We start from the raw sequence: 23,463 nt of genomic DNA, 5'->3' as shown, positions 1-23,463 counted from the left end.
GCATCTAAGCACTATTGAGCTCAAGCAATATACCAGCTTTTCTAACAGCAAGGACTATAGGAGTGTTCTACCACTCAGCACCTCGGCCTTTAAAAAAATGATCTTTTTTACCATGTCTCCTGAATTCTGTAATTCTGCAGTTTGAGTTATTGATCTCCAAAGCCAAGACTTGTCATTTTTATCCTTAGGAAATTTTATTGTTAGCTTCTCACCTTACAAATCTTTCAAACTCTTCATACCTATTTCTTCTTAAGAATTAGCTAGTGGTCTGTCTCAGTTTTGTGTCATCTGAAAATGTGATTTCATCCAAATCATTGATAAAAATATTGGCCATAACAGGACTCAGAACAGAGATCTCTGGCATGGCAGTAGAGACATTGCTTCAGGTTGAAACCTGTCAGTTATTTATGAATCAACCTAAATATATCATTATCCAGCCCCAATTTCTCCATTCTGTTCATGGAGATGTTAGGAGATATTTTGGCAAACTTTTTTCTATGTTCATAGCATTCTGTCCTCTTGGTCTGCCATGACTTTTCTTGATGGACCATGCTTGTTTTTTAGTGATCCTTTTCAAATGTTCATAAATAATTTCTTTTTGAAAGAGTTATCTTTTACAGGAATTGATATCAGACTCAGTAGCCTATTGTATGAAATATCCAACTCTTCCTTTTTGGAAAACTGGGCCAACATTTGCTTGTTTCTAATTGAGTGGTGCTTCTTCCATTCACTTTAGTTCCTAAGTCATCATAGACAGTGATTTAGCAATCACATTTTAAGTTCTTTCAGAACACTGGGATATGATTCGTCTAGGCCAGTGATGGTGAACCTATGGATTGTATGCCAAAAAAAAAGGGGCACACAGAGCCCTCTGTGGGTATGCCTGGAGTCACCCACCAGAGTTCATTACTAGAAAGCCAGAGAGACTCTGGATGGATCTGTTCCCCTCCCCCTCTCCATGTTCTCGAGGTCATTCCTCCCTTCCCCTGTCCCTCTGTCCAGCAGCTCAATGGGAGTGCTTCCTCCTTCCCCTGTCTGGGGTAAGGGAGGACTCACATGTGGCATGAGGGTGCACACAGCCAGCAGCTTGTTGAGTCTGCGATGAAGGTGATTCTCATGGTGGGGTTGGAGAGGAGCTTGATTTGAGGGGAGCATAGCTCATGGTGTGGCACAGAACTGGAGGGGAGCGGAGTGCTTGAGCTACTCTCCTCTCCCTCCACACAGGCCTCTCCTCACCTGCCCCTCTGCCTAGCAGTCCAATAGGAGCACTTCCTCTCTCTCCTGTTTGGGGTAAGGTGGGGGTGGGGCCCAATAGTTCATCTCTAAAAGGTTTGCCATCACTGACCTAGGTCAAGTTCCTGTGAAATGAAAAGCACTTCAAAATTATGAACTTTAAAATGACTTATAAAGGATACATTTAAAACTGGAAGAGACTTGTGAAGTCATCTAGTCTACCCATTCAGTTTATAGATAAGGAGACCAAGGTCTAAATTCAACACTTGGAGGATATGGGAGGGCATGGGCCTAATGGGGCAAGGTTGGGGTTAATGTATCTTTTTCTGTGGTCAAAGGTAAGAGTAAAATATTTGTTGTTGACCCAATAATGTTGGCTGCCTTCACTGTCACTTTGGGAGCCTTAATTTGTCCTTCACACTTTTTTTTGCTTAGTGCTTTTCAGTTCTTTAGTCAAAAGCCAGAATCCTAAATTTGTAGACTAAAGTTTTAGTTAACTTTGTTGTTTCTTGGCCAGAGAATGTTAAGACATTTCAGAACTAATGTAAAAATCTATTTTTGTATAGTTGTGTTGGATATAAAGAGAAATGATACTGATAAAGAAGAGGAATATTAATTCTGCAGAACTGAGAAGTGCTGTTTTGCCAGATTGCTTTTCTCTAATAGTTCATCATATAGTTCCTGTATCTGTAGGTGACACATCATTTTTGTTTTCAAGTATTATTCTAAGTCATATATATCAGATGATGAGGCAGGAATACTTCCTATTTTCCTACTTTGTTGTCATTTGTCATAGCTAGAACTTTAAAAATTAAAAACAAATATGTTTTTCAAATTTTGTAGTATGTTCTTTATGCCAGTCTCTCTAGTAATATGACTTTGCTGTCATTGTTCCTAGGTTGAGATCTAGGGACCACGATAGGTGAGGGAGTTTGATCTCCATTCTTATTAGTACCTTATATTTTCCCCATTGACTGACAGTACTGACATCAATGCTAACAATACCCACCTCACTTTTCTATTCCCTATCAATATCCATAGCCTTTTGGATTTCTATAGTCAGAACTGTAGAACTTGCATATTGCTTCACCTTTGCCAGTTGTTCTGCATAATTGCCATTCTGTTTCAATTGTTAGTTCCATTTAAGGAAGAGAGATCAATAAAACAGAAATGTATTTTGTTATTTTTTTTTACCAATTTATGCTGATTGACCAGAAACATTTTTAAAGAGATATAATTTTTTAGGATCTCTTCATATTAGACTCTGATAGTACACAGTCATACTTTCCTTGATATTTTACCCCTTTATACCTTAAAAAATAGAGAAATGTAACCTTTTTGAGCTATTGCATTTTGTACTCTGTCATAATGACTGTCCCATTATTAAGAACTTCATTTATTAAGTACCAACTATGTGCCAGGCACTGTGCTAGGAAATGGGGGCACAAAGACAAGGGCAAAAACGAAATAGCCTCTGCCTACAAAGGTGCCTAATATGTACACATCAAGGTAAATACAAAATGGATGCAAAGTAATTGTTGGGTGCATGAGTGACACTGACTGCTTGGGGGAGGGGGGTGATCAAGAAAGGCTCATAAGAGGTTGCATTTGATCTGAGCTTAGAAGGAAGTCTGGGGTGTTTGTGCCAGTTCTTTTGATCGGGTTTTGCTTTGGATATACAATCTTTATTTTGAATTAATTTTTATTGTTAATATCAAAAGTGAAAATGAGCTAGATGAGGAATCTATTGTAGTTTTGAATATTCCTTTTCAAATGTTCATTCATGAGACTTCAACCTAATGCTTATATAATTTTAATTTGTATAGTGTGTTTTAAACCAATATATAAAGCTCAATCAATTTGGTAGTTTTTTAAAAAGTAAAGGCTTATATTTTATTAGTGCAGGGTGCTTATGTTGACATATAATTCCCCTCAGTATGCAAAATAGAAGGAATCTGAATTTATAGTCATTATTTGTATGAATTGGATCATTCATTTTTGAAACTTATAGTTTACAAATGTTTTTATTACTGCAATTTGTTTTTCAGGGAATGGTGCCATTCGTCTTTGTTGGAACCAAGGACAGCATCACCAATGCAACAGTTCTTTTGGATTATCATCTTAATTATTTAAAGGTGAGTACAGGTACAGTTTTAAAATTCTGATCCCTTTTGATCCTTTTCTGCTTAAATATGAAATTTTTCTTATTTAGGAGTTCTGGGAATTAGGAAATGTCTACTTAGATCCCATTATATTTCTCTGGAAAACTCTTTGCTTTATTTTCACTATCTTCGTAAATTCCTCTATTTGATTTAGGCAAACTTCAATTTACCATCTTCCTTTTTTCTCCTGGTAGTTTTTCAAGGCTAAATCTTGTAGTTCTGTAATACTTCATCTACCAAAATCAGTTTCCATGATTCAGATCAACCTCAGTATATTTTATTTAATATTAACCTTTTAAAAGCTTTGTGTGGTGCCTTTTGTTTTTATATCACACATTCTCGGATACACCTTCTCAACCACCAAATCATTCCTCCTTCATTACAATGAAAAACAGTTCAGCAAAATCTCCTGACAGTATTCTACCTCTCTCCTTATAGGTGATTGGTAAAGCTCTTTGTGTGTGTTTTACATATCATTTTATGGTTATGTAGTTCATTTTACAAATATCTTATTTGATCTTCATAACAACCCAGGAAAGGGGATACTATTAGTTTTTCCACTTGACAGATGAAGAAACCAAGGCAAATGCATGTCTTGCCTTGAGTCACATATCTAGTAAGTGTTTGAGGCAGGATTCAAACTCTAGTCTTCCTGACTCTGGTCCTAATTTATCCTCTGCACACCTAGTCACCTACCTCTCCCCCACTCCAATTTTCATTTATTTATTTAATAAAATTTTTCCATGGTCACATGATTTATGTAATTCTTGTTCTTTCTCCTCCCCTCCTCCTGGAGCCAACGAGCAATTCCACTGGATTTTACATGTATCATTATTCAAAACCTATTTCCATATTATTAATATTTACATTAGAATGATCATTTAAAGTCAACATATCCCCAATCATATCCCCTTTGAATCATGTGATCAATCATATGTTTTTCTTCTGCACTTCTGCTCCCACAGTTCTTTCTCTGAATGTGGATAGTGTTCTTTCTCATAAGTCCTTCAGAATTGTCCTGGATTATTGCATTGCTGCTCGTAGAGAAGTCCATTACATTCAATTGTACCACAGTGTATCAGTCTCTGTGTACAATGTTCTCCTGGTTCTGTAAAGCCCTCGTTTTTAAAGCATGTATATTTTAGCACAATCTCCACACTTTCTGTTATACAAAATATAAGACACTTGTACTTAACATAGACATATATATTTAAAGTTATTTTTAGTATTTTTATTTCTAACACTATTTGAATTATTGTCTAAAACTTTAAGTTATAGATAGGATTCATTCTACCTTGATAGAGGAAGTTTTGTAGAAACAAAATCATAGTACTTTGCTCTATTGATGACCAATTTATATCAGTACTGCCTGTTTTTCAGAATTGTAACCTAGATTTTAGGAATTTGGAGGTAGCTCAATATGTGATAACTTGATGTGGTAGCTTGATGTTAAAGAGTATTGGAAATCCAGAATTGTAAGTTCTTCCCACTCTTGCTGTTTGACTAGAGAAATTTTACTTTTGGGCCTCTCAGTTTTTTCATCTTTATAATGAAAGCTTTGAGAAGTTATCTATCTGAGATCCTTTCTGGCCCAGATATTTAGAGTTCTATGAAATTTGCAGTATTTTAATAAATTGCCAATTATAGAGGAGTTGGACCTTCAACTACTTCAAGGATTTCATGTTTGTGCATTATATATCCTTTAGTTATAGAAATTATATTTTGTTCTTGGCTTGGGTGGTTTGTTTTCAGGGGTGTGTGTGTGTGTGTGTGTGTGTGTGTGCGTGCGTGCGCGCGCGCTTGTGTTTTAAACAAACACAACTTAAAAAAAAACCCTCATCTGAGAACTGACTTCTCCGGGTGATGAACCTACTCTGAACATATCTTTAGATGATTAGAGACATTGCTGACCCATACTGTAAGCATATCACAGTGGTGAGAGCTCTGAACTTGCCCTAAGTGAAGCTGGATTCAAATCCTAACTTGTCTACTATATAATCTTGGACAGATCATTTCGTTTTTCTGTTCCTTCTTTTTGTCTTATTTGTAAAATGAAGGAGTTGGGCAAGCTCTGAAATCCTGTTTTTTACCTTGGTAGATAACACTCCAATGGATTAGCTTTCAAGAAACTAGAGTCACTTTGACACTGTAAAATACATAAATAGCAAATTAATCATTTCATGTGACATCTCCACCTCAGCAACTATGCAAGTCATAACACGTGTGAAAATCAATAGTCAAATCATCATTTATAGTTTTGTTGTGTTCTGATTCTGGAAAAATTGATCATCTTGGTGGTAAGTTAAGCACAACATCCATTATCCTGACTGCTTTGTAGCAATATTGATAGTAAATTTGAAATTGAGATGAGAACTTTTCTAGTTCACCTTTTAATCACAGGAAAATGGGCGGGGGGAGATGATAAATATAATGGCCATTTTAAAACAATAATTTTGTGTTTTTTTTTATACAGGAAGTAGACCAACTGCGTTTGGAGAGACTGCAAATTGATGAGCAATTGCGACAGATTGGAGCAAGTTCTAGACCACCACCAAATCGTGCAGATAAGGATAAAGGCTACATGACTGAAGATGGCCCAGGACTTGGCCGAGGTAGTAGGCCTTACAGAAATAGAGGACATGGTAGACGTGGTCCTGGATATGCTTCAGGTATCAGATGAAGAATATTGCCTAGTAATCATTTCTCTTCATGGTCTTAGAGCTGCTAGTTATTGGTGTGCTTTGCACATTTTTCTCCCCCACCCTCTATGATTATGTGATTTTGTACAACTGTATCCCACAATATATACAATAAAAGTCTGATAGGACACATTTAGCCTATAGAGTGAGTATGAAGAATGGGTATTTTAAAGTTCCCAGCAGTCTGTAAACTTCTAAGAGATTCTCTTATTTGGGGAGGACTTGTTCACCTTGACCTGTTACTTCATTGGTATAAAGAATTCCTCTGCTAACACATATGGAAATCTAACTTCCAGCTTTAGGGGGTTGTCTGGGACTCATAGGAGGGGGAGTGGCTCTATCACTGTCACACAGTATGTGTCTGGGGCAAGATTTAATCTTTGGTTTTCTTGACCCCAAGGCCAGTCATATGTCTGTTGTGACACCACCTCATTTTGTATTTTGGGCACCAGAGATGTTGTTTCGTCAGGTATGTGCTTGGTAGTACAGGGGCATAGGTTGGACCACAGAGCCACACTATTAGTGATTCAGCAACCTTTACAAGTTCTTGCCAGATGATTTCAATGTGATTGGCTATAATCCAAATTAAGTAAGCCATGTTTGACTTATGTCTTTCTCATTCTCCTAACTTAAGCTCTTTTATTCTTTCTTGGCTCCCCCTAACCATGCCTGTTCCATTCCCCTGTTAACTCTTCCCCCGTGGTTGTAAAGCAACCCCTGCTAAGATTATAACTGATCACTTTGATGTTAGCTAATAACTGCTTAAAATTTAACCCTTTTGTATTTACTTACTTGCATTTTCACAATAACTGACATTTTAAAAGGGCACTCTTGAAGATGGAAAAGCCTTTAAGACCCAAAGGATTGAAGCTGTAATGGTGGAATAGCAGGCATTGAGTTTGAAAGGTTGGCACTGGGTTTGGTAGTTGGAGCTCTAGCTAGGTGGGAGTATTCTGGTGGTGGGAGGGAAGGGATCCTTTCCTCTTCCTGACTGCTTCTACTCTGTGGGCCTAAGAGAATCACTAAATAATGTTGCTGGCAAATTGTTTCTCTGCTGGCTGCTTTTTTTTTTTAACTATGTTTCAACACAGCTTGCTCACTATGGTTGGCCCCTTCCTTCCTCTTCTCCACCCAGCTGATCCAGACAGGTTGAACTTGCTATTATAGAACAATATTAACAAAGAAGATGCTTTTTAATGGCATACATTTTTGTCTGAAAGTGCTACCAAGATAGAGATATGGTAGACAAAGCACTCTAGGACTGGAATTCCCTTTTCTACCATACCCTTCTGAGGTTCTCAAATGAGGAAGGTTGTGACTTTCAGGCCCTTTCACCTCTGGAGTATGCTCTTACTTCTCTCAAGACAGTCTTCTGTTCAGCAAAGAAAAAGTCTCTTGTGAACTTCCCCACTCCTTGATTATTCCAAGGAATTGCCTATGACTATGCTTCAGAGTAAAAGGGGATGAAAAAAATTTGTGTAAAAGGTGAGTAGAAAAAAATACATACTTAAGGCCTGCTCACACAGAGTGTGACAAAACTGAAGGAACTATGGATAAACAAGACTTACCATAGATAGCACCAGGCCCTGGTATCACCTCTATAAGCTGGAACTTTGAGATGGCACCATTACTTCTTCTTAATTCCCTGACCTCTAGTGCTAAGCTGACCAGTATTTCTCTGATTTGCTTGTTCTTAAAAGGAGTTTTGTTTCCAAGGATTTGTTATTCAATTTATTACTTGTTTATCATTTAAAATGTATTTTTCCTACAGTGAGTTCAGATGGTGAGTATAGAACCACTCAGGTTTGAAGATTTTTTGTTTTGAGCTGCAAAGAAAAGCATTGAAGGGGCTAATCGATCAGTTGTTCTTTGTAAGACTAAGAACTAAAACTGTTCGTAAATCCACCCCCTCATGTTTCTTGAAGCTCTTGAGTAAAACTCAATTGAAAAAAAAAATTAATACAAAGTAAACAGAAAAGAGATTCATTCTGTCTACTCTGTAATTTACTTATCAAGAGGAGAAAGGCATGCAATTGATATTTGGAATTTTTCTCCAAGGTTTTAATTTGAATTTTTTTTTTTTAAAATGAACAATTGTATATGGCTTTTAACTCTTGATAGGAACTAATTCTGAAGCATCAAATGCTTCTGAAACAGAGTCTGACCACCGAGATGAACTCAGTGATTGGTCTTTGGCCCCAGCAGAGGAAGAAAGGGACAACTACTTACGTAGAGGAGACGGACGGAGACGTGGCGGTGGCCCCCGAGGACAAGGAGGAAGAGGCCGCGGCGGTTTCAAAGGTAATGAATGAATTTTTTTTTTAAAGAAGAAAGAGCAATGCAGCTAGAGAGAGAAAACCAAACTCTTAAGAAAATGTAAGATGTTGTCTAAATGCCATTTATTTGGTGTGTTGACTGCTATGGAACATAGAAAGGAATCATTCATTAAACATCCCGTTGTGTCACAGTTATATTCTAAAGCTTTCAGTTCTGACTCCTATAGAATTATGGCTCTTTCTTTTGAGGTTATTTTTACTCTTTTTCAAGGTGCTAAGCATAATTAAGGTAAAATGAGAAAGCTAGGTGGCACCAGGACTGGAGTAAGGATGAACCGAGTTCAAGTTTGCCTCAGACAGACATATTTAACTAGCTTTGTGACCATGGTCAAATAATTTAACCTCTGTTTGCTTTAGTTTCCTCATCTATAGAATGGGGATAAGAAAAACAGCTCCTACTTCCTAGGATTGTTTTGTGGATCAAATGAAATCATTTTTGTGAAGCACTTAGCACAGTGCTTGGCACATAGTAAGCACTACATAAATTTTATCAATAAAAAAAGAAAAATCAGAATGAGGTGCATTTTGTATCACCCAATTTGGTGTGTAGTTTATTTGTTCACTTATTGCCCGTGGTGTTTTTTTTAATCCTTCTACTTTTTGGCACAACCATAAAAATGCTTAAGGACGAACACAAATTCTTGCTTAGATATAAAAAGAGTCTGTAAGAGTTGGTTGAAATTTTGGGGAAAACATTAAAAGTGGGTGTTTAAAAGTAAATTGCTTTAATCCTCCCTTATCCTCAGTTTTGCTTTCTGTTGGTTCTGTTACCTATGGTCTGGGTGGGCAGAGTAGGGCAAAGGTCTTCTTTCTCTGCACAGGATGTCTGTCCAAGGCAGCAGCCTGCCTGCTGTAGTGATCTCCCGTCATTGGAGGTCTCTCTTCTTGTCAGTTCTTCTACGTTTACTTGAAGGGTTTTGTTGGAGGAGGGTTGGGGGTGAGAGGGGAAGGGAGGGGAAGGACAAGAGCAGGGAGAGAACACTGTACTACATAGTAAAATTAACATTGGTGTTAAAAGTTAAAGTGAGAACTGTCCATATAGGGCTGGATACTATCCAACATTTCAGGCATTAACTGGGGGTCTTGGAATGTATCCCTCACAATTAAGGAGGGCACTATTGTACAGTACTATATAATAATGTATGGTGTACTTTATTATTACTGTACTTCCTGTTGGTAATGTCTTTCTGTGTGTTTAATTTACCAATTAAACTTTTGCTATACATGTGTATGTACAAGAAACTCACATTATATATGGGGTTAGTAGATATATGCTTATATCCCTAGTTTCAGCTTTCCATAGTAGGTCTTGGAATGTATCCCCCACAGATAAAGGGGGGAATTACTGTTCAGTACTATATAATAATGTACAATGAACTTTTATTACTGTATTTAATGTTGGCAATGTCTTATTGTGTGTTTAATTTATCAATTGAACTTTATTATACATATGTTATATACAAGAAAATCACGTTATATATGGGGTCAGCAGATGTTCGCTTATATCCACGGTTTCAGCCATCCACGGTAGGTCTTGGAATGTATCTCCTGTGGATATGGGGCCCTACTATATGTTCTTTTCAACAGCTTGAAGGGTTGGGAGGAAAGTTATGGGGTAATCATAGTTAACTTAAGGTGAGATTTGACTTGCCTATTGCTAATTTTTCATAGATCATCTCTTAAACCTACCTCTTGCAGCTGGCACAGAATTTCCTGGTAGCCCAAGTTGTTCTTTTACTTTAAGTTTGTTTTGTTTTGTTTTATAGCAATTATGATGTAATGAGCTTTAACTTTAAATTACAAGGTGGGAGTAATTTTTTAGAAAGCTTTTAATATTTATTTCTGAGCCAACTTGACTGCTGAAACTTTAAAATTCCTTATAGGGAGCGATGATCAGTCTCGAACAGATAATCGTCAGCGGAATGCAAGAGATGCTAAAGGAAGAACAGCAGATGGGTCACTTCAGGTAATTGGTGTATCTTATTTTTATTTCTATTTAATTTTTGAATTTAGTTGTAAGAGATTTTACAAAAGTGTACCTGTTTCACATTATGTGATAAATATATCCAAAGAGCATAAATTTGAGTTCACACCTGAACTAGTATAATTCTTTTCCAATACTATAACTGCATTTTTTTCCTTCCTGACAAGGATAGAAAAATATGAGAATTTTTACAGAAGCACTACCAATGCTTTTATAAAGACTTGACAGCCTATAGTACTTCTGTAGCTTAATAATAAAAGAATAGTCTCTTGATGAACAAATTTATAACAATCAGCCCTTTATATATCTTCATTATTGGAATTACCTTCTTCTCCAAATAATCCAATTCTGAATAGGCTTCAGTAGTTGTTTAGCATTACCATTAAATTAAAAAAAACTAATATAACAAAAATAGATGATAAATGAGATGTCCTTTACTGAAAATAGATTTTCTATACCCTTAAAGGGTCATTCCAATTCTTGCTTATGTGGGTCACTGTTAATATGGTAGAGTTATAGGGATCAAAAACACTGAAGTTAAAAATGTTTATGTTTTAGGAAGAGTAATCATGCTTATTCTCTTTCCATGGGGGTTGGGGGTAGAGCGGGTGATACAGTAGTAGGAATGAAAAGAGCTAGCATATTAATTATAAAAGACAAATTGTTTCATAATTGCCTGTTTTCTACCGACCAAAACGATTCATTTTATTATATATTACCCTGATATAGTAATCCTAGTCTAGAGCTTGTCTCAACTTACAAAAGTTTTATATATTTTTGCAGAGCTAGGAAAAACAGTGTAAACTAAAGATGCAACGAACTAGTGCTTCCATTGGCATAATTTACCTTATCAGTTGAGAATTAATAATATACTCCATAAACATGTTTTTTTCTGGAGTATGTTGAATGTTTTTGTGGTCTACACCTCTCTGTGAGATGTGACTGTGACAGGCTCTATTGTCAGGGGAGCTCTAGCAGGTTTTAATAACGCGCAGTATAAGGAAATAGAAGAGTTGTAGTTGCTCACTGATCAGAAAAATGAAAGGAAGGAAAAAGAAAATTAGAGAGTGCTAAGCAAGGAGTGAGATTTGTTTTTTTGTATCAGTAACTGTTTCACCTTGACAGAAATGATGCTGTTTTATATTTCTTGGGCTCCCATAGTTTCTAGCTACATAGGTTGTTAACTGAGCTGGGTACTAGCTTCCTGCCTATCTTTAGAAATCTTTTTAGCTCCAGGCCTGAAAAGGGTCCCTGGGGCCCAAGAGTGGGACTACCATTTCTTGTTTCCTCTTCTTTTCTTTCTCTCTCTCTCTCTCTCTCTCTCTCCCCCAATCCCCCTCTCTCTCTCTAAGAACTGAGCTATGACACCACTGATGTTCTTCACTCTGCTATTCTTCCACAGCATTCACTCAACCTTGTCAGAATTAGTTCTACCAGCGTGTTTCACTTGGGCACTGGCTACTGTTCTCATATGAAAAGAAAATAGCTGGAAGAGGGATTTTGGTTAACAACTTAAACCTCCACAAGTAAATGATATGAAAAGTCTGAGTGTTGAAAATCTAGTAGAATTTGTTTTGTAATATGAGAGTAAAATCAGATGGATGTTTAATTTGCATCTCATGGTTAGGGGGTAGAGTGCCTTAGTGGGGTCACCAGAATCTGGTCCTTAACCTTACAAATGGAAAATTTTACCCAAAACTGGCCAAATAAACCCTTGGGGTATAGTGCTACTCAAAGTCTAAAGTAATCACACTTTAGGAACCAGAGTCCCAGTTACAATCTTCATTCTTTTATCTCCCTCCTCACTTTCCTTTAACACACAGTATTTATGTTTTAGGCTTAGACTCCTTGGCAGGCAAATTGGGAATTATGTTGGGATATGCATTACATAATAAATGTGACTCGTTTTAGATCAGAGTTGACTACAATAATGAAAGAAGTGTCCACACTAAAACATTACAGAGTACGTCAAGCGAAGGTAGTCGGCTGCGCACGGGTAAAGAGCGTAATCAGAAGAAAGAAAAATCAGACAGCGTGGATGGGCAGCAACCGCTGGTGAATGGAGTACCCTAAACTGCATAGTTCTTGAGTCATGTTTCCTATACTGTTTCAGTAATTCTTATTCCACATTAGAGAAACTTTGTTAGGCCAAAGACAAAATAGTAGGCAAGATGGCGCAGGGCATGAAATGAAGACAAAAGTTCTGTTAGCCTTTTTTGTTTGTTTGTTTGGTTCTTTTTTTTTTAATTATTGGCTGTAAGCAACTGTTTTCAGGATAAGAAATTATACAAACATTTACTTAAGAATATCTTGAACTTCAAAAATATGCTTTCAAGTACATAATGTACTTCCAAAAAGTTATTTTGTTTTGTTTTGTTCTAAAAATATCAAGCTGTGCACTAGTATACTTTCTGTTCGTTTGGACTTTTACTGCATTGGGTCAATCACTGCTAAATTTATTCTTTTTTCTGAATAAATAGTGTTTGTGATAATCAAATTAGGCTTCTGTTTTCAATCAAGCTTCAAAGTCCTTATGAAATGCTCTGTCGTTTCATGTCCTGTGTCAGTTCACGTTTTGGTCCACTTTTTCAGTATCTTAGTGGACCTTGAAATGTGTGATGTAACAATTGTCATTTTCATTAGCAAAAAAAAGTTGTATGATCTGTGCCTTTTTTATATCTTGGCAGGTAGGAATATTTTATTTGGAAGCAGAAATCAGGGAAGAGAAGTTCAAAACACTAAATGTAAAATATATGTAGCAAACCCTGTCCAGACAATTAGTATTTTATAGAAGAATGCATGCTTTCCATACTTTTTTTCCTTACTTAAACATCAGGTTAGGCAGTATAAAGAATAGGGGCCTTTTAGTTATTTTATTTTATTTTATTTTTGTTTTTTGCACTGAAGATTGACATATTGTGTTGAGAGAAGTGTGATTTTTTTTCTTTACACATGGGACAAGAAATCACTATCTTTCCATTTTGAAAGAGAAACTTTTTTTTGGGAACAAGTCTTCCTGGTTACAAGCTAGTATAACTGCCTATTTGGCCAGATAACTATATTGAGTAAATTGTCATGATTTCGTCTTCCCACAAATTGTAGAATTGTTTCTCATAATTTTAATTTCAAGCTTATCTCAGGGGAGGTAGGAAGGTGATGTCCTTTGTGATTGTTATGTGAAGCACAGGTTTCCAACTTTGTAACATTGGAGGCAGGTTAAGTTGTTAAATTAGAAATTCAAGGCCTGATTTGAAAGAAGAATCAGAAGGCATTCTAGAATTTGATACCAAGTAATATACAATTAGGGAATGGGGTGAGGGATGGGCAGATAAATCTTGGCTTTTTTTTCCCCTTTTGGGATCACGAATAAAAGTTTACTGGAGAAAACTGTGTTGAGGACCTTCATTTTAAAATTTTCTATTTTTCTTAAAAAAAATTACTCCAGTAGGGGTGCCACTGATTACATATAGAACTGTACAAACCAAACCTGCCTCTGATGTATTTTGTGAGTTTCATTTATCTTTGCTTTTCCTTTTTACTGTTACTTTTCCTTGCATACAAATAAACATAAAAATCGCAAGAAACTGCACATGGTTTAACAAATATTAAAATGTCTTTAAAATCTTGCCAAACATTATTGTTGATTTTTAGTTATTTATTTTGGGAATGTATAGCATTTGAGAAAAAAAAAACTGGTACCTTGCACACATCATCTGTAAGCTGTTTGGTTAAAATACTGTAGATAATTAACCAAGGTAGACTGACCTTGTAATGTAACTGCTCTTGGGCAATATTCTCTGTACATATTTAGCTGCAACAGATTGGATTTTATGTTGACATCTGTTTGGTTATAGTGCAATATATTTTGTATGCAAGCAGTTTCAATAAAGTTTGGTCTTCCTCTGCTAACTGATGTTGATGCAATCCTTACAAATGATTGCTTTAAACAAGTTCGACAAAAGGAAAAGAAACCTAAAAAGTATATTCTGTCACAACTCTTAACTCATAAACTATTGCATATTTCACAGGTTGTAGAAGTTGTCGGTTAATCTATTAATTTCCAGGAATTTGGCATTGTGGTTTAAAACATTGAGGGATTACTGATAAAATGGTACAAAACACATTGTGGTATTATGACATGCGCTATATGTGTGTAACTTTTTTGTATTCAAGAGTTGAGAGTTTAGTGAGGTGCTAACTAGTTTAAAATGTGAATGACTGATTACTAAAATGTAATTTGCTTCATCCAAGATCGTCATTTTCGGATGGCATTGGGGCCAAGACTAATTTTTTCAATATTTGTGTGCAAAAGTTAAATGTTTGTCTTAGTTCATAATCCTGGTTTTTTTAAAAGCTTATTTAATAATTTCAAAAATATGGGAATTGTAAATCTTAAAGTTTTATTAAAAAATCTCATTTAGAACAAAGCAAAAATAAGCCTGACAGATGCTTGATTCTTGGTTTTAAATCTTAATTTTGAGCATATGTTCAAATTCATAACTTTGGTGGGAGATTATTAGAAAATTATTATTGTGGGATAGTGTATACATATTTCACAAATATTTGTGTGTCCTTAAAAGGCACAAGTGAAAACTTCATTTTTTATGCTATTTCTAGCTATGAAAAAGTTCCAGTATATTGTTAAGGAATTACAATAATAGACAACACTGGCCTTGCCTATACCAGTAATGTTCTATCATGATACTTATTTACAAGGCAAAAGAAAAATAAGTAAGAATTTTGTTGGGGTTGCCATTATTAGTGTCTTTGTAATGAAACCATTTGACTATCTTGGTCTTTTGGTAAGAAAGTCCAGATCATTTCTTTCCCTTTTTTTAACCCTTACCTTCTGTCTTAGAATCAGTACACTGTATTGGTTTCAAAGTAGAAGATCGGTAAGGGCTAGGCAATGGAAGTTAAGTGACTTTCCCAGGGGCACACAACTGGGAAGTGTCTGAGATCAGGTCTGGACCCAAGATCTCCCATTTCTAGGCCTGACTCATTACATTGAGCCACCCAGCTACCCACTCTCCAGATCATTTCTGTCCTACACACCTCAGTCCTGAAAAATGAAATCTTTGTAAAAAGAAGATAGAATATCTTGTCCCTACAGCTCATTGTTTAAACCTAAATGGAACCAAAAATTTAGAGGAAAACCAGTTTGCCTAGATGTTGGACCAAGAAACACTGTCATTTTTATATTTTGTTTTCTAGTGTTTACTTGTTTGGGCCATGTTTAGGTTATATACCGTAAGATCTGCTCACCTCTTCAGACATCTGTTAACTCTAGAAAAGTATTTTTAAATGCTTCAGAGGGTCATTAGGTATGCCCAATAGCCAAAAAAGATGGTTTGGTACTATTCTAATTTGGTACATTTCCTGTCCATTTAAAATTACTTAGCTGGATGTTATCCAAAGTAAGTGACAAACGGCATTTTCACTAAATAGGCAAGTAGTCTAACTTTGAAAAATGCATTAGCTTATAATTAAACAGCCTTGTATGCATCCAAGGGATGCATTTTTTTTTGTTTAATTTGTTTAACCCAAACACTCTACTGTGGTTAGAATGATTTAGCACTAAAATGTAATCAATACCAAAAATTACTTTGCTCACTGCAACTTCTTTTCCCTCTTATTTAATAGTGAGTCTTGCTCTAATTTTTGTCTCATAGTTATAGAGTACAGATCTCTCCCACTCTTAACCGGATCTCCCAAGATATGTCGTTGGAAGGACTCATGATAAAAAATGCCATCTGCTTCCAGAGAAAAAGAACTGATAGAAGCTGAATCCAGACCAAAGAAAACTTTACTTTGTTAATTTTTTAAAATTTGAGCTTCCATGCACAGAAGGATTATTATGGGACAATTGCATAAGTAAAATCTATATGAGATTGCTTGCCATCTCAGAGGAGGGGGGGTTTGGGAGGATGGAGAGGGAAAGAATTTGAGACTATTCTTTGGAAAATGTTGGAAACTTTTTATATGTAATTGGGGAAAAATGAAATTTAGAAATAAAAACAAAAAAGATGTCATTGGAGACCCAAGGATCTTTAGTGAGTGGATGTCATGAATATATCTATTGTCACTACTAGCACAGGGGAAAAGGGTCTGACTGTGGTTATATATATCCTTTCAAGTATCTTACATCTTTTTCAGATGCCTATTTTCAAATATAGCACAACACAAGTCTAAGGGAGATATGTTTAGTAGGAAAAAATTTTAGGATCTTAAAAGTACCATGAAGATAGTGGCAGCTTGTGTGCCCCCTTCTATTTTAAAGGATGAAGAGGGGGCAGCTGGGTGTCTCAGTGGATTGAGAGCCAGGCCCAGAGCCAGGAGGTCTTGGGTTCAAATATGACATTAGATACTTCCTAGCTGTGTGATGCTGGGCAAGTCACTTCACCCCCATTGCCTAGCCCTTACCATTCTTCTGCCTTGGAACCAAAACACAGTATTGATTCTAAGATGGAAGGTAAGTGTTAAAAAAAAGTTAGAGAGTAGCACTAAAATTCTTCATTTTTATTACTTGAGTGGTTAAAGATATTAAGCTCTAATATAACTGGAAGCTGCTAAGTTTCATACTGTATAGTTTTATTAAGGATATCAACTTTTGCTTGTTGTTAATTGGGAGGAAAGAAGAAAAGAAGTGCCCAGAAACAATAGAACAAATCTTGGGCAATTTTTCTGATAACTGCATATTAGTTATGTATCTCTTACATCCCTTTTAATATTTAGATGCTTATTCCACACAAAAGCTATGAATTCTCAACCAGGGGTTAGAAATCATTTTAGAAGAAGTCTGGTATACTGCCAATTTTCTCAATACATTAGAATCAAAGTCTTAAATCCCACTTTTCGTTCTAGGACCTTTATTCCTGATTTTCTATTTTTTCTTTTGATAGATGCATTAAGTGAATGGAATTTCTTTCATAGCTTCCTTGTTTTCAAAAAACAATCAGAAGCCTTCATGACTTATCTGTTAATATAATTAAGTGCCTCCTGGAGACAGTATACTGTACTTTAAGAAATAGTGGCCTAGCCTGTGAGTTTACAATCTGAGTGGGATTTAGAATAATCTCTAAACACAGGCATCCTGATGATTTGAAAGACCATTGCTCTGGGAGCCATAAGGGCAGGTCTCTATCACTGTGTGACCTCATAAGTCCCATCTCGCTCTTTTTTTTCTTCATCTATAAGTTGGACTCTAAAGTTCCCTAAACTTCAGTTTTTTATAATTATATAAAGGGAAGAGGCTGTTTTTCACCAAGTTAGAACAACCAAAAAGATCAAATCAACAAATATTTTTGTACATTTTATGTACGAGGCACTGTACTAGATAATAGTGTGGGTATGGGTTCAAATTAAAATAAATGGGTCTTCCCCTGTGGTATTTGTAAGAGCAGCAAAATTAAATCGTTTCCACTAAAGTCTCAAATGGGTTATTAATCCATTTATTGTTTATATGTTCATGGTATTCAATTCAATAATTCCTAAGCCTTCTGAACACACGTGGTGGTTTATTGTACGTGCAGTAAATGGTTCTCATCCAGTTTCTCATGGTGAACCACAAATGGCAAATATATAGCCTTCTGTCAAGCCAAGTTCAGAGCCTCTTCTGACTTTGGTGTAGGCCCTAACAAAGCTTGTGCTCTCCTAATACTACCACTGAGTCCTGTCACCTTGAGACCTTTGGCAACTTAGAGTAAAACTTGGTGAGAAGAGATATAGACTTATTTTTAAAATTTATGTTTATATCTATGCTTTTTTCACACTATGAATTAATGAGAAGGGAGTTAAAATATTGCCCCTGATCACTTTGTATTTCTAGTGATATTATAAGAATCTTTCATGCAAGAAGCTTCTTGAATATGCTGATGAAAATAGTTTTACAGATTAGTCAAGACCATTGAAATTATTGATGAAACAATTGAGGCAATTCCAGTAATCTGTAATAATGGAGTGAAGTCAAGGTGTGGCTAATATAAAAAATTTGATTGTTCAAAACCCCATTACATTTGGTCGATTTGTTTGTTGTAATGATAGATTTACTTTAGTATTTATTTTCTTAGCCTAACGTGAAAAGTGCTTTGATTTTCTTCAGCATCAAATGTAGCACAGTGAAAAATGTCTTCTGAAGCCCAAGACCTTATTCTAATTACTCCTCTTTACCTTTCTTGGCTCAGTTTCCTCACCTGTAAAATAAATAAAGGAGGTGGACTAAATGTTCTCTGGAGAACTTGACCGAATCTGTAATTCTATGTGCATAAACTGTTTGAAGAGAGATGAAACTAATTGTAAGGCCATATAAATCTCTTTTTAGATTAAAAGTGTACTGTGGGATGGTGCAATAGTTTTCTTTTCCATTGTGTCCTATCTAGTCATTAGTACTGCTCTTATATAGGCAATGACATGGGGCTAGGTCTATGTGTTTTTACCTTTACAATACATGCAGCTATAGGTATAGTTCTAGTTTATTGCTGGGCACCACAGATATTTTAAGATTTCTACAGAATACTCATTTGTTTATGAATCAAGCAACGTCTTGTTCTGAGCCAGTCATACAGTTCATATCATCTGAGCACTTATAACATTTTGTGCCACCCTTTAGAATCGACTGGCTTTGAGGATAGCCCACCTTGATTATCTTCAGAAAAGTAAAAGGTTTTTTCCTCCTCATCCCTCCCCTGTATTTTTCTCTTTTTTTTAAATAACCACTTCTTGATTTGGAGCATTAATGATCTAGAATCATAGCTTCAAAGGCGGTATTTATCATTGATCCAGCTCAGCCCTCATTGTACAGTAGAAGAATACTGTTCAATGCCAGGAGGTAGTAACTTGTTTGGTATTAACAAAGCTAGTGACTGGTAGAGTTGAAATTCATTCCATTATTCTTAGAATAATTTTTCCCTGAGTTTCAAGTTGGGTCATCAGAGATGTTTTCTGCCCAGTGCCAGCCAGGAACAGGAGAAAGAGCCCTTGCCACTAGCAATTTGTTAATGCTACATCTCTCTAAAATAAAAGAGCCTCCATGTTACTCTCTAGTTAGTAAAACTTGAGGAACAAAAAGTTGTTCACTAAGCCCCAAAGTTTAAATTTGAAGGTCACTCCCATAGCCTCTTACACATGTTTCTCCTAACTCCTTTATCCTAGAGACAAATAATAGCACCCTAGTTGGTTTTTGTTTAAAGGTAGGTGTCTTGTGCTTTTCAAGCAGTCATAGGATCATGGATTCACAAGATGTAGTGATGAGGAAAGAGATCTTGGAGAAAAGAAACTACCAAGGCCCAGAGGGCATAACTGACAGGCTACAAGGCAGATATCTAGGTTCAAAGCCAGTACTTTAGACTCCAAAGCCAATGCTCTTTTCTACTTAACACTTTCCAGTTGACCAAAATGTGCATCTTCATGTTTCTTTGAAGTACATTTTTCCCTATGCAGAACAGATCTGATTCTAATCCTGTTTGTCTTGGGCTAAAGCCAACTGCTGTGTTAAGAGTAGTCCAGGAGCAGGATGCGAGGCATTGCTAGGTACTGGGTCTACAAAAACAGAATACTTTCTAATAATTGTTAAAAATGAAGAAATGAGAGGTGGGGGCTTTATGAGAATCACAGGACTAACCAAGTGTCTGAGACAACATTTGAACCCAAGTCTTCCCATCAGCACTGTATAGCATTTACAGACTTTTGTTAGGTCTTGGACCACTTCAGAATCATTCTTAAAATAGCTGAAGATGGGATTACAAAGAGATCATTCAAATACAGTTATCAGTTTGTATTAAAAGATTTCATTCCTATGTACATGTGTATATACACATACGTGTAGATAAACGTGTGTATATCTTGAATTCTAAATGTATGAATCCCACATTAAGAACCTAACCAGAACGAGAATTCTGGTAATATTGGACCTATAAGGAGGTGGGGATAAGATCATCCTTCTGATGGTGGAACTCTTCCAAAAGTCAAGCAGCCATTGGGCCCATAAGCAAGTATCCCTGTTCCCCTTAAGGGATTATCCCACCCGGGATGAATAGACCCTAGCCCCTGCTGCGGAGGAATCTGGTTTTGTGTGAAGTGGTTAGGGGGCGGGGTGGGCACACCGCCCCATCCCGGAACTTCTTCCAAGTCATTGACTAGTTTAGTGGCTGCCGAAGGGGGAGGAAAGAATTCTGTGACCTCTCAATAGGGTTTGGAATGGTGATGCTGGTGGAATTCCAGTCTCCAGGCAACTAGTTTCATTGTGGTTCAGGAGGCCAGTGAGCTTGGCACTTATGCGCCTGGCTCCCTGCCTCCCGCTTTCTCCTTAGCGGTTGGCTTCCTTAGGGAGAAGGGCAGACCCATCGAGTCACATCTGGATTATAGAGCTTCACGGATAGTCTATGCCGCGTGAAGTTGGCCAGATGCATTTACTTACCTATTTTGTAGGCTGTTGTATCTTCTGGACGCTCTGCACCAGCCTTAGGCCAGGTAAGTTCCCCGGGGCCCGGCAGCCAAAGGGCTGGTACCCCCCTCCCCTGCCTCGTCTCACCAGTCTCCCTAGGATATTGACAAAACCGGTAGATGAGGTCAGACTTTTTGCCCTTGGGCCCATGGGAGTGTGGTTCAGATTCCAGGTTCCTAATTGTTCTCCCTCGGTCTGCCCCCTGGAGCCTCTGCAGTTTCGCCCTAGGAGGAGACCTTAAGACAATTTAGTAGTTTCTCTGATTCTCATGGCCAAGGCTTTGACTTAGATTTTCATCACACTTTGGAGCTCGAAGGTCCAATTAAAGCAGAAGTCTGGGAGGGGGGAAGTGGTTCCGATTGGAGACCAGAACCCAGGCCTTCCCAATCCTAGCCTCATACTCTGCTATTAGGATCAATGGCTAAGTAAACGATTTAGGCAGCCTTCCCTGGGCAGGTTGAGGTAGAGAGAGGGCTGAGGGCGGTCCCGAACAACACTGGCCCAAGGATTTCCTCCAGCTCTGTAACTGAAGAGGATAGTCTAAAGTCTTCCCCAAGACTTGCACCATTTGGCTTTCCCTTCCCCTGCAACTGAGTATCTAAAGCTCCTTCACCCCAAGGCCCATTCTGTCCCCAAACGAACCCAGGCTGAGCTTGGCCAGAAACTAATCAGCAGGGATTAAAAATGCGACCAAAAGAAACTGAGACCCTCAACTTTAGAACAGCAAATCTTGCTCCTATTGCCCCAAAGTCCTTTGGAATATGAGTGGGGATCATGGGATTTGAGTTTGGGTTTCAGAGTATTGTTGACATTAGAACCTTTAAAGAGGGGAAAAATCATTTGTGTTTATTATTTTGCCATGGCAGAATAATTCCCATTACAATCTTGTTTGTTGGCAATGGGCCTCTCAATTCTTAGGCCGCCTTTGGAAAGTAGACTCAGTTTGTTTCCGAGATTTTATTTGACTGGATGAAATAAGGTAATATGTATAGGTAAGGCCCTTTGCAAACCTTAAAACACTACATAAGAACTAGCTATTATTATTTAAAGTCATTCCAGCTTGGTAGGACCTGCTGAATCTCCTCTTTTGTTCGCATAGCCTTCAAGAGATCACCATGATGAGATATCGCTGAGAACTGAGCCTCTCTCAGCCAGAAAGTGCTTGTCAAGGAGAGCAACATGTCAGCCAAAGCCAGGGCACTTTAGAGTGCAAGTTATTTGAGGACCCTATCAAGGAGGATATTAGAAAATGACAAGTTATCATTTCACAAGGCACTAAAGTACAGTGGAAGGGCAAACTTGAAGGCGTTTAAATTCATTAATAATAGTATTGGCATTAATGTCATAAATAGCAATGCTATTATTAATATTGTTAAATAAATAAAAATGTTTATTTAAGTTATATTCATTTAATTTCATTCATTTTCATTTCTTTGTAGATGAAGCTAGAAGGACAACAACTAGAAATGTGATAGAACAGAACTTTATCTTTCTAAAAGGATCTAGATCACAGATGCCATACCTGTACCTGTTGTGGGCCAAACTAAATTGTAATTGAGAAATATACAATAACTAGATATTTATATAATTAGATTTTTATAATAGACAGGCATATAAATGTATATTCAAATATGCACATATAAGTGCATATATAAAACATGTATATTCATATATATTAATGTATACATACAATATGCACAAAACACACACATATAAATATATGCATATAATATGTAAAATGTGTATACATAAGTATATGCATATATAATATATGCAGAAGTATATATGTATATTTTAAAATATGTGTCTAAATATATACATATATCGAAGTTTATGTATATATAATAGGTATAAATAAAATATGTGTGTATATACACAAGTATATGTATATATAAGTATTTAAATATGTATCTTAAATATATACATATATTAAATATATTTAAATACATGTATATAAATATATGTATATAAAATGTATATCTATAATATGTATATCTGTATATATAAACATACATATATAAATATATATTTGAACACATGTATATAAATATATGTATATATTTAAATGTATAAAATGTGTAGATATTATCAAAATATATATCTACACATATATATGTGTAGATATAAGTATACGTATATAGAAATATATATTTAAACATGTCTATAAAATATATGTGTATATAACTAGGTATAAATATTTAAATATGTATATATAAATATATATATCTATACAGATATATGTATATACATAAGTATATGTGTATATATAAATATATTTAAATATGTGTATATAAAATATATATCTATACAGATATATGTATATGTGAATATATAAGTATATGTATATCTAAATCTATGTATATAAAATATATGTATATATACACGTATATGTATATGTCAAACCTAGGCATATCATATATGCATATATGTGTATTTATGTAGATTATAGGTATATGTAGAAATGTATATGTATACATACACCCAATATAAGTGAGCTAATATTAATTTGTAGGTTTTTAAGCCAGTGTGGCATCTGCAGGGATCCTTGTGTATTGGGTTTAGTGGCCCTCCGTTTCTATTTGATTTGAACAGCACTAATGTAGATGTC

The 23,463-nt window shown here is 36.2% G+C and overlaps 2 protein-coding genes across 19 annotated transcripts in view; both read left to right on the top strand.

Annotated features, from left to right (window-relative positions):
- The window catches only part of FMR1 (fragile X messenger ribonucleoprotein 1), a 62,430-nt gene extending 46,214 nt beyond the window's left edge, over positions 1 to 16,216 (top strand). For 4 of the 18 annotated variants that reach the window (XM_007507245.3, XM_007507256.3, XM_007507248.3 and 1 more), the window contains 5 exons: positions 3,282 to 3,368; positions 5,869 to 6,064; positions 8,216 to 8,395; positions 10,314 to 10,396; positions 12,326 to 14,323. In XM_007507245.3, the coding sequence (XP_007507307.1) occupies positions 3,282 to 3,368; positions 5,869 to 6,064; positions 8,216 to 8,395; positions 10,314 to 10,396; positions 12,326 to 12,487 (708 nt within the window). In that variant the 3' untranslated portion in view covers positions 12,488 to 14,323. Of the gene's footprint in view, positions 1 to 3,281; positions 3,369 to 5,868; positions 6,065 to 8,215; positions 8,396 to 10,313; positions 10,397 to 12,325; positions 14,324 to 16,086 lie in introns of those variants that run through there. The other 14 variants (XM_056808996.1, XM_056808990.1, XM_007507252.3 and 11 more) reach the window with 7 other exon arrangements.
- Positions 16,217 to 16,749: 533 nt separating this feature from the next.
- Positions 16,750 to 23,463, top strand: part of FMR1NB (FMR1 neighbor) — a 67,240-nt gene continuing 60,526 nt past the window's right edge. Inside the window, exon 1 of the mRNA XM_007507258.3 lies at positions 16,750 to 20,881. Within this exon, the coding sequence (XP_007507320.2) occupies positions 20,794 to 20,881 (88 nt within the window). The 5' untranslated portion in view covers positions 16,750 to 20,793. The remainder of the gene's footprint in view (positions 20,882 to 23,463) is intronic.

Source organism: Monodelphis domestica, chromosome X (genome assembly GCF_027887165.1).
Source record: "Monodelphis domestica isolate mMonDom1 chromosome X, mMonDom1.pri, whole genome shotgun sequence".
In the NCBI taxonomy this organism is placed as follows: domain Eukaryota; kingdom Metazoa; phylum Chordata; class Mammalia; order Didelphimorphia; family Didelphidae; genus Monodelphis; species Monodelphis domestica.
Note: the sequence above shows the minus strand (reverse complement) of the source record. Positions and strands in the feature narration are given on the sequence as shown.